General features: G+C 41.6%; 1 protein-coding gene across 1 annotated transcript in view; it reads left to right on the forward strand.

Annotated features, from left to right (window-relative positions):
• The first annotated feature begins 6,285 nt into the window (after positions 1–6,285).
• Positions 6,286–12,161, forward strand: part of DGAT1 (diacylglycerol O-acyltransferase 1) — a 34,513-nt gene continuing 28,637 nt past the window's right edge. Inside the window, exon 1 of the mRNA XM_069097023.1 lies at positions 6,286–6,600. Coding sequence (XP_068953124.1) covers positions 6,356–6,600 — 245 coding nt within the window. The 5' untranslated portion in view covers positions 6,286–6,355. The remainder of the gene's footprint in view (positions 6,601–12,161) is intronic.

The raw sequence follows: 12,161 nt of genomic DNA on the forward strand, positions 1-12,161 counted from the left end.
GCAATTGGGGTTAAGTGACTTGCCCAAGGTCACATGGCTAGTTTTGTGTTAAGTGTCTGAGGTCAGATTTGAACTCAGGTCCTCCTGACTCCAGGGCCAGTGCTCTATTCACTGCACCTAGAAAAAAATTTTACTGAAGAAAACAGTTCCTTAAAAAGTAAAATTTGTGAAATTGGAAAAGAGGTGCAAAATCTAACTGGAGAAAAGAACTCCCTAAAAACAAAATCTGAACATATGGAAAAGGAACTTCAAAAATTAATCGAGGAAAATAATACACTAAAAATTAGAATCAGTCAATTTGAAGCTAATCGCTCTATGAGGCATCAAGAATCAGTCAAACAAAACCTAAAGAATGAAAAATTAGAAGAAAATGTAAAATAGCTCATTGGAAAAACAATAGACCTGAAGAACAGATTCAGGAGAGATAATCTAAGCATTATCAGTCTATGGGAAAGCCATGATGGATAGCATCTTCCAAGAACTCATCAAGGAAAATTGCCCTAAGGCCCTAGAACCAGAGGGTAAAATAGTTATAGAAAGAATCCACTGGATACCTTCTGAAAGAGATCCTAAATTGAAAACTCCAAGAACTATTTGTAGCCAAATTCCAGAACTATCAGATCAAGGAGAAAATACTGCAGGCAGCAAGAAACAATCCAAATGTCGTGGAACTACAGTTAGAATTGCACAGGACCCAGCAGCTTCTACATTAAAAGATCAGAGGGACTGGAATATGATATTTCACAAGGCAAAAGAACTCGGACTACAACCAAGGATCAACTATCCAGCAAAATTAAGCATACTCTTTCAGGCATGGAGATGGTCATTCAGTGAAATAAAGGACTTCCAGACCTTCCTGATGAAAAAGCCAGAACTCAGTGGAAAATTCCATCTCCGAATACAAGACTCAAGAGAGACATAAAAAGGTAAACAGGGAAAACACACACATAGACACCCACACACACATACATAACTTGTTATTCAATAAGAGCACCTGTTTACATCCCTATATGGGAAGCTGATACCTGTCAATATTGAGAATTGTATAATCATTGTGACATATAAAAGGGTTATACATAGATAGAGGGTGTGGGTCAAAACTAACCAAAGTGATGATAAAAAAAAAAAAAACCCCTATTAAAGGGAGCAAAGGAACTGTAATGGGGGAAGAGGAAAGGAGGAGTCAGAAAAGGGTAAATTGTGTCACACAAAAAGGCATAAAAACATATTATAGAAGAAAGAAGAGAGAGAGAGATGAACATTTTATGAACTTGACTCTCATTGGTTTTGGTGCAAGGGAGGAATAACATAATCAATTAAGTATAGGATTCTAGCATGAAAAGACACAAAAACCTATTATAATAGAGAGAAGGAAGGGAGGAACAGGAGCACTGTATGAGATTTACTCTCATTGGTTTTGATTCAAGGAGGGAATAACATGTCTTGTTAAGTATAAAAATCTATCACGCACTACAGGCACTAGGAGGGGAAAGGGGAAAGAAAAGGGGCAGTGTTCGAAGGGAGGGAAGAAGTAGTAAGAGGGAAGGGTAGGGAAAGGGAGGGGGGTCAATAGGAAGGGAATACTGAGGGAGGTTTTGGTCAAAAGAAAAACTCTTAAGGAGGTAAAGGGAGAAGGGAGAAATAAAAGCATAAGCAGGGGAGGGAATGGGATGGAGGGAGTCACAGATAGTAATCATAACTGTGAATGTGAATGGGATGAACTCCCCCATAAAACGGAAGCAAATAGAGGAATGGATTAAAAACCATAATCCTACAATATGCTGTCTACAAGAAACACATTTGAAATAGGGGGATACACATTGGGTAAAGATAAAATACTGGAACAGAACATATTATGCTTCAGCTAAAGTAAAAAAATCAGGGGTAGCAATCCTTATCTCAGAAAAAGCAAAAGCAAAATTAGATCTAATTAAAAGAGATAAAGAAGGAAACTATATCTTGCTAAAAGGCACCATTGACAATGAAGCAATATCATTATTAAACATATATGCACCAAGAGGTATAGCATCCAGATTCCTAGAGGAGAAGTTAAGGGAGTTAGAGGAAGAAATAGATAGCAAAACTATACTAGTGGGGGACCTCAATCTCCCCCTCTCTGAACTTGATAAATCTAGCCTCAAAATCAACAATAAAAGAAGTTAAGGAAGTGAATAGATTGTTAGAGAAGGTAAATATGGTAAACCTCTGGAGAAAATTGAATAGGGATAAGAAGGAATATACCTTCTTCTCAGTGGTACATGGCACACACACAAAAACAGACCATGTACTAGGGCATAAAAACCTTACAATCCAGTGCAGAAAGGCAGAAATACTAAATGCATCATTTTCAGATCATGATGCAATAAAAATTATATGTAATAAAAGGCCATGGAAAGATAGACTAGAAACTAATTGGAAACTAAATAATTTAATCCTAAAGAAGGAGTGGTCAAACAAGAAAATAATAGAAACAATCAATAATTTCATTCAAGGGAATGACAATAATGAGACAACATACCAAAACTTTTGGAATACAGCAAAAGCAGTTCTTAGGGGAAATTTTATATCTCTGAATGCATACATGAATAAAATAGAGAAAATGGAGATCAATAAATTGGCCATGCAACTGAAAAAGCTAGAAAAAGAACGAATTGTAAATCCCCAAATAAATACTAAATTCGAAATACTGAAAACCAAAGGAGAGATTAATAAAACTGAAATTAAGAAAACTATTGAACTAATAAAACCATAAAAATACAACATTTTCTGATTTGTATATGGTGAAAATGGAAAATTACTAGCTGACTTTCAACAAAAACCTTGGTATGATTGGTGGTTGGGATTGAAAAATGAGTATCATGATGGGGCGGCCAGGTAGCACAGCGAATAAGAGTACCAGCCCCAGAGTCAGGATAACCTGGGATAGAATCCAGGCTCAGACACTTAGCACCCACCCAGAAACCTGGGTGTGTAACCTTGAGCAAGTTACTTAACCCCGATTGCTTAAAAAAAAATGAGTATCATGGTTTAGCAAACAGGTTAGTGATATATTTTTTCCATTAGAATGCACAAATCTTTGGGAGATTTCATTTTTACCTATGATAGTCATTACAACTAAATAATGGAGTATATTGAACTTAGAATCCTATCTTCAAATTGCTATATCCAAAAGTGATGTCAAAAAATTTTAAAAATAATGAAGCACATTCACTCACATCGCTCTCAATGAAATTTTATTAGGATAGCAATTGAACCTGTGGTTTCATTGGTATGGGGACTCCCAGGTGAGTAAACTCCCTCTCTCACTGCAGATCAGTACCTCCTTTGCAATATATAATCTTAAGAATTGCTGAGCACGACGAGAGGTTAAATGACTCACTCGTAACTAGTATATGTCAGAAGTAGCGTTTGGTTCAACTCTTCCTGGGAGACTAGCTCCTTCTCCCTTATGCCATGCCACATACACTACTATTGCATTCTTTTAAATTTATACTTTTTATAATGTATATATGTGCATATTTATGAACAAATAAATATGCACATAAAAGAGCTGTGTTCAAGTTCTTTTTTTTTTTTAATTGATAGAGTTCATGATCATATTTGGACACCACAAGATCCTTTAATTCCATCTGTTTTCTTTTCTTTTCTTTGGAGGGCAATTGGGGTTAAGTGACTTGCCTAAGGTCACACAGCTAGTTTTTTTTGTGTTAAGTATCTGAGGCTGGATTTGAACTCAGGTCCTCCTGACTCCAGGGCCGGTGCTCTATTCACTGCACCACCTAGCTGCCCCTAATCTGTTTTCTTTTCAAGGAATTCTTCCCTTCAGTTTCAATAACCCTTAAAAACCTAGGACTTAAAAGCAGCTACACTAAATGTATTTCCTTAAAACTTCTGTAAGTTGATTCATCCTTTACTCATGCCATGTATTCATATCTAGATTATATTATTTTTGCTTCTTCTTCAATTTACATGCCAAAGGTCCTGACTACTTCTGGATTTCACAACAGGAAAACACAACTTTCTGACCTCATTGAACAACCAACTTTTCTCTTAATGGAACATGCTCAGCTTTCCAGGAGAAGCAATTTTGGGATGAAGGCCTATTCCTTTGGATTTGCAGCAAATCACATTCTACTGGTTTTATTTTTTCCCCATTTTTGTCATTATTGAGTAGTCTTGAATAATGTGAATGGGTGTTTTTTGTTTTTTTTGTGAAATGCTTCCTCTTGGTTACTTGCAAAATTCTTGACAGTGTAGCTCTGAAACTTTCTTAAGGAGTCAACTTTAGAGATTTTCTTTGTTGGTATCTTATGATTCTATAAATTTTCACTCTATTTCCAATCCTTCTAGACAATTTTCTAGAGTATAGTATTCCATGTACTCAGAATATGGTATTTATACCATTGGCTTTTTTATTTTTTCTAATTATCTCAGATTATCTTGCTGATCACAGTCCTTTAGCTCTGTTGCTTTGGTTTGAAGAGAACTGAAATCTCTCAATGTTGTCTTTTAAAAAAACAACTTGGGGGTGGCTAGGTGGCACAGTGAATAGAGCACTGGCCCTAGAATCAGGAAGATCCAAGTTCAAATCTGGCCTCAGTAACTTAACACTTACTAGCCATGTGACCTTGAGCAAGTCACTTAACTCCAATTGCCCTGCCTCCCCCTTCCAGAAAAAAAGCAAAAAAAAAAAACAAAACCCCAACCCCAAAACAACTTGGCTCTGTTATTTGTTTTTCTACCTGTGTATTTTTTCATTCTGATTGAGTCACCCTGCTCAGAAATTTTCTACTCCATCTAATCAATTCTCATGTTCTTATTGACTTTTTCCATCAGGTAACTTATTTCCAATTTTATAGATGGCAGAGCTTTCTGTATATCTATTATTATAATTCTAAATTATAATTATATAATTATATATAATATAATTAGCCCTGGAAGGTCTTGTGGTGTTTCCATCACCTTTTCTAGAGGTATAGTTGTTATTATAGTCATGTTCTTTCCTTCTGGAGAAGAGGCAACATGATACAGTAGAAATCAGGAGTCAACTCAATATTCCTGGGCCTAATTTCTTCATTTGTAAAATTAGAGTGTTTAGTTTATTGGTTTTACAGCTCAAAACCCAACACTCTTGTTTTCTTTTACCTCATAGGGAACTGTATTGGGGTCTGGGTTTGTTTTTTGGTTTCCTCCTTTAATTGCTCTGTTAGCTTTCCTTTGAAGGCTTTTCCCTTCATTCTTGTTCTTTCCTTCTGCTCTTTCTCCTTATTTTATTTTTCTCATTTAGTAGTAATCACTCCCTCTTCCTGGAACTCCTACAAGAAGAATTTCAGCAGGCCTTGAGTAATAAGGTGCATTCTAGGCATGACTAATGACACGAGGAAATGTATCAACGGAGTTCAGGGACCAGAAAGTTGTTCGGTTTGTCTGGAATGTACATTTCATAAGAAGTAATAAGAACTCTACCTGGAAAGGCAGGCTGGAGCCGGATCATAAAAGGCCTTAAATTTCAGGCTAAGAAGTTAATGTTTTATCTTTTGGCCCAAGGGAATTCTAGGTTTTCAAATAGAGGAGAAACATTTTTAAAAGAAGAGTGGGAAGGGACTTTAGAGACCATTTATCCAACTCCTTTATTGTATTACTGTAGCGGTAGCATGGTCAATTAAGTAACAAAGCTTATTGTGTCAATTGTGTTATGGTAGAAAGGATGAATAGCAGGAGAGAACGACTTAATTCGTTAATTTACTGCTATGTCTTTGTAACTCTCCTGCTCCCCAATACTCTGGTTAACAGAATCATAAGCGGAGCAGCACCGGGACTCTGGAACGTATAGCCGCGTCTGGCCCACGTGCTTGAGTCACCTCCACACTACAACTCCCAGGATGCGTCTCCGTTACCGGTTCGGGACACGCTTGCGTCTTAGCCTTCTGGTCGTCCAATGTCGCCTGGAGGAGGGGATGCACCCCCCTTTTCTCGCCTTCCCCTGCCCAGCCTGGGACTACAAGACCTGGTTGGTCTGCAGTCGCCACTTCCTCTGCGCTTCACACTCCCACGTGCCTCGCCCCACCTCCGCGGGACCTACAAATCCTCGAGAGCGGCGTGCGCCTGCGCTTTCCTTAGTCCACCGCTTCCCTTCGCTTCCCACCCAACTGGAGCTTCTGGGACTGGGGCGGCTTGCCTACGGCGGACGGCAGGGGGCAGCGGTTAGCGGTTAGCAGCGGTTGGCTGATGGGACGGGAAGGCGGGGCCGAAGGAGGGGGCGGGGGCGGGGCGGGGCCCGGGCCGTACAGGGCCGTGCCGGAGCCGCGGGGCAGCCAGGCGCTCGGTGGCAGTGGCTGAGGTTGAGGCCAAGGAGATGGGGGACCGAGGTGGCGCGGGCGGCTCTCGGCGCCGGAGGACGGGCCCGCGGACAGCGAGCGGGGGCAGCGGTGGTGGTGGGACCGCGGGGAGCCAGACTGAAGAGGAGCTGCGGACGGCGGCGGGAGCGGGAGAGGACGCAGGCGGCGGGGGGGACGTCCCGACCCCGACTGCAGCTCCGGCTTTCACCCGGACATCCTCTGAGGAAGGAAACGGAGAGGGAGTGGGCCCCCCAGACTTGAGGTAATGGGCTCTAATCCTGGACCCCTGTGACCCCTGGGTGACCCTTCCCGGCCCTACCCTAACTCCCACCGCCCCCCCCTCCGATCCCCGTCCCTTCCACTGCCAACCCCCAGCCCCCAATTTTGTCGCTGCGGCTGCTTCGCCAGCCTCCTCTCCACCCGGTCTTTTCTGACCCTGCCCTTCCTTCTGTCCCGACCCTTGCTTCCCTCCTGTGACTGCCTGGATTCCTCACTCTTTCCCCTCCCCCAGACTCTTAGGTCTGACCATTTCTCTCCGTCCGTGTGTGAGGCTCTGAGAGGGAAGGGAGCCTTTCTCTCATTCATCCATTTGTTTAAAAGCAAAAACCCCAAACACGCGCTGATGCCTACTGTGTGCAAGCCTCCGTGGGCAGCATTGACAAAACAAAATGAAATAGGATTACAGTCCCTGTTATCAAGGCATGTATAAGCTGATTGGAGAGGGAGTGTCGAGAAAAAGGGATAAAAAATGAACTATAATTTGTAGGAGTAACACTATGAATGGTGGACTATGAATGGTGGAGTTCCACCCCTGAATAGCGTGAATGGGCCAAATAAAAGAACAAAACAAGAAAAAAAAAAGGGAGGTAGGAAAGTATTCTTTACAGGGAAAAGTGCTATGAGCAGTCAGAGGACCCTGGAGTCCCTTTTAGTTGAGAGTTCAGGGAAACCTCGGTAGAGGGAGTGGCATTCAAGCCAAGCCTTGAAGGATGGCTAGGATTTTGATAGACTGAGGAAGGATAGGCTTGAGGGAGGCATGTAAAAAGTATGGGAATGGGCGGTGATGGGAAATTAACTCTGGCTAAAACATCAGGGGCATATGTGTGGGGGGACAGTAAGAAAGAAGTTTGGGAGTCTAGGCTGCAGCCAGATCTTGGAGGGCCTCAAATGTCAGGCTGTCAGTCAGCAAACACTAAGTACTGACTGTGTGCTGGGCACTTTCAAGTGCTAAGGAATTTTGCTTTTATTTTGTAGGAAATAGAAGATTTTTGAACTAGAGAGTAATGTGATCAGAATCATAGAAGCCATAAAGACAAATAAGCCAGCACATGTGGGATAGATTGGACAGGAAAGGCTAAAGGAAGAGAGACTGGTTAGGAGGCTATGCCACATAGCCAACCTTCAGTTCCTTCTGCTCCTTCTACCCAAAGGCCTGTCCTCCTGAGCCACCTCTGGGTCCCCCATCTCCTCATCCTCTATCTCAGTACTAAACCAAGAAGCCCAGAGCTGTCCGTACAGCAGGGAGGGGAAGAGAGTGGCAGACATAAAGGAGAGTTGAGCCAATCTCAAGGACAGCTCTTAGGTCCTTTACACCTTTATATACATATGGAAAAGGCACTCTCCTACATTTGCCCATCAAGGTGTCTACCCTAATTCAAGCCCTCATCACTTCCCATTGTATGAAGAAGAATTTTTCATACCATCAAGTCAGCAAACTATCATGAACCTACTTTGTGCAGAGTCTTTATGTTCAGCTTTTCTGCTTCTGGGTAACCTAAAATGTAATATGAAGCAAAATACCATTTCATAAGAGTAGTATGAACACAGTACTAAGAGAGATTAAAGTAGAAAATAGTCACTTCTAATTAGAATGATTAAGTTCATGCTACATAGGTAGGAAGCCCTGGATTGTATAACCAACATTAGCTGAGAAATTTTCTTTGGAGAAAGAAGAGACTCCCTTTTCCCTCATCCTCTTTCACTGTATTAGGGGAAGTTGCCATCTTGCTTAGAGGCAGGGGACTGGATCTGAAGGATCCTGTCAGATTGGGGACTCTTGTGTATCACTGCCCTTCCCACATCTTCATCTCTGCCCTGTTACTAACTATCCTTCCCTGTCTCCATTTGTCTTTTCAATCTTTTTGCTTGCCCCTTTACTATCCCTCCCAACAGCAGTAAAGCACTGGCCTAGGCTTCAAAAGATCTGGGTTTGAGCCCCAGCTCTGTCACTAATTAGTTTCAGGGAAATTATTTTAACAGCTCTGGATCTCAGTTCCCCAGTCTGTAAACTGAGGATAATGGTACTTGTGCTGCCATCTTATTTTGCATGGTTATTTTAAGGATTAAATGAGATGATACAGGTAAACTACTTTGTAAGCAGTTAAGTGGTATCTAATCGTGTTTTTACTGTCTCTGTAACCTTCTCTAACCTATTTTTCCCCAATCATTGCCTACCCGGTTACAGCTTTCTTCCTTTCCCTATAACAGTCTTTCTCTCATCACTGACCTCTTCTTGCCTTTTCTCATCATCACCCCTTCCTTACCTTCTACCCTTCACTTGGCCCCATGACCTGTGGAGAACAGTTCTTCAGTGTTTTCCCAATACTTCCTGCTTAGCTTGGACAGGATAGTTCCGGTTTGGGGTGTAAACTAGGTTCCTCCTACCCCTGTTTCAAGGTGAGGCCTCTGTGGGTCAGGAATCTAGAAGGGGCTGCTGTTTACCTTCTGAATCACATCCTTTATTCCCCCACCTCAGCTTCCTTATTCCCCATGAAAGCAATAAGTTATGAACTGGGATTAGAGGGACATGATTACTGTTTTAAAATATCAGAAGGTTCATTTTGGGGGGGAAAAGGGATTGGATTGAATCTGCTTGATTCCAGAGGGTAGAACTAATAACATTAAGGATTTGGGGGTAGGGAGAAGGGCAGATTTTAGCTTGTGATGTGGGAGACCTTTCTAAGAATTGGAGCTGTCCAACAATAGAGTAGGAAATTAGTTTCCTTGGAGAGTATTGAGTTTCATCTGGGTGGTAGAAACTCCTTCAGGATATTATTGAGGGGATTCTTGCTCAGAAGGGACCATTCAGTCATCTAGTCCAACTCTGATATTCTTTGGTTCTAGAGATGAAGGTATAGGCAGGGGAAGGGTTTGGTGTTTGGGCACAAGGATTGAGGGGATCTGAGAAAGCACAGGGCCTGGTGTTTCAGAAGCTAGCCTGGCACAGAACTAGGATACTAATTACCCAGGTATTCAAGCCACTATTCTTCCTTTCCTTTTTTTCCCCCATTTTAACTGACTAAGGCAAAGGGAAGGTAACCATTTGGGGGAATGTAATTTGTAGGGCTCTAGTCCAGTTGTTGGGAAAATTGATGTGAGACTTTCCAAAGGCAGAGGAGGGGGAATAGGGAGGGTGTGAGGAAAATGGAAATTTCTTATTTAGAGCAACTTGGGGTTTTAAGTGAAAGGGGAAGGAAAGGGAAATCTGATACTTTCTCTCTTCTGGCCTGTTTCTCTCTTGACTAACTCCAAAGCTTCTCTGGGAGCAGGCTCTTTCTCAATGAAGAGGGAAATTTTGCCAAATAGTTTCTCCCCAGGAGACAAAAGAGCATATGTCTAGGGTTTAAGTTATCAGCTCTTTTTGTTGTTGTTTTCTTCCTAGAGGAGTTAGGAAGGGGAGTTAGTTGCTCCTTAGCAAAGGCGTTTATTTAAGGATGGTGGAAGATAGCTCCTCTATCTGTCTTCCCTTTCATAGCCAAAGTTCTAGAGAGGTTCATTTACACTTGTCTCCATTTTCATACCTCTTACTTACCTCTCAGTCCTCAAAGCCTCATTCTGGTTTCTGACTCCAATAGTGGCCTGAAACTGCTCTTTCCAAAGCTAGCTCTTTCTTATCTGCTAGATCCAATGATCTTTTCCAAGCCTTTATTCTATAGAACATCTGGATAGAAAGAGGAAATAGTTGAGGAATTCTAGAAACAAATCACAAGCCTGACACAGAAGTACAATACAATAGTGATTGGGGACTTCAGTTATCCAGGGTTTTGCTGGGATTCTCTATCTCACAATTTTGTGACCTGCCTTAATGATAATTTCACGCTTTAAAAGATGGAAGAACCAACAATAGGGAGCTCTTTTCTGCTTTTGGTGCTCCCTAACCTATTAGGATTGGTTGCAAAGTGAAAATGACGTAAATCTTGGGAGAGAAGTAACCATTCTCCTTAGAAGAGTACAAAATTCAGCGCAGTCTGACCTGAGCCCTAGATTTTGTTTTACTTTATTTATTTATTTGCTTTTTTGGAGGGGGGAGGGCAGGGCAATTGGGGTTAAGTGACTTGCCCAAGGTCACACAGCTAGTAAGTGTTAAGTGTCTGAGGCCGGATTTGAACTCAGGTCCTCCTGACTCCAGGGTTGGTGCTCTTTTCACTGCGCCACCTAGCCTCCCTGAGCCCTAGATTTTGGAAAGCAGATTTTACAGGGTTTGAAGGAAAGATGAGTAAGGATCTCATGGAGGATCCTGCAGGGGAAGCTAGCTGAGAAATTCAAATTAATTTAACTTTGCAATTGGTAACACAGCCCAGGAAGGATCTCAACAATAAAATTCTGAAGACACAAAGGGAAGCAATTTTGATGGAGGAAAAATGGAATTTGTGTGATGAGATTGATGTGAATGCACAGAAAATTCGCCAGGTGATTTGGAGTTTAAATCTAGGGTTAGAAAATGGAAGTAAGGGCAGGAATCAAGATGAACACAGAAGGGTGGAGCAATACTAAGAGAAATGGCAGGAGGGCTAAAGAAACTGCCAAGGAAAGACTACACAAGGGCCTTTATTGGTGTTCTTTTGAAGATGTGCTGAGGGAGAGAGAAGGGCTTGCTTTTGCAGAAAAGGAAGAAGATTAGTGAAGACAGAAGGCAGAGCACTTCAAGCAAAAATTGTTTCTGTTTTATCTGTCAAGGAGAGTGACCTTTGTTCACTCTTTGCACAGAACAAAAATCGATAACAGGGAGCAGATACCCAAGATAAGAGAGGAGAGCATAAAGAAAGCACCACCTGTACTCAAAGGATGAAAGGCACCTGGACTATATAAACTACGTGGCAGTCCTGATATTGAACCGATGTCTTATTGAGCCACTGTTTGGTGATACTTGAAAAAATATAAACATGTAGGTATATATTGGAGACCTGAGAAAGGCAATGTTCTGAATTTCAAAAAGGAGAAAATAGAGTCTACAAGTGGGAGCCTAGTGCTTTTGACTTTAGTCATCTGCTCAAGAATTTCCTAAGAATAAGAGATGGTAGGGGAACATCTAGAACAGGAAGCAGAGATCCTACAGAGCTGTCACCATTCAATAAAGAGCACATCCTGCCAGCCTCATCTTACTTCCCTTTTCTGTCAGGTATTCAATCAGTCAGTAGATCAGTGGGATGCTATAGTTATAGTTTACCTAGATTTTAATTTTAGTGAAGCATTTGATCTAATTTCTCATACTTGCCTAGTGGAAAAGTTGGAGAGATGTGGGCAAAATGACATGCCCCTTCCCCCATCTAATCATATTGTCACTTCTACCTTGACATCTCTCCCATCAGACATTTATGTCATTCATGCTACAACCAGGTCCTCATTATTTCTTGCCAGGATAGAACGCCCTCCTAATTGGTTTCTCCATCCAAGTCTTTACCCTCTCTAATCTGTCCACCACATGATTACTAAAGGGATATTTTTAAAGGATATATGTGACCATATCACTCTCTTGCTTAAGAAGCTAGTTCCAGGGACTCTTAATGTGGAGTCTGTAAACTTGTTTTGGGGTTTTAAAAATTA

Source organism: Petaurus breviceps, unplaced genomic scaffold (genome assembly GCF_028583685.1).
Source record: "Petaurus breviceps papuanus isolate PSGF00001 unplaced genomic scaffold, PetGlider_PUasm1.0 350, whole genome shotgun sequence".
Taxonomy (NCBI): Eukaryota; Metazoa; Chordata; class Mammalia; order Diprotodontia; family Petauridae; genus Petaurus; species Petaurus breviceps.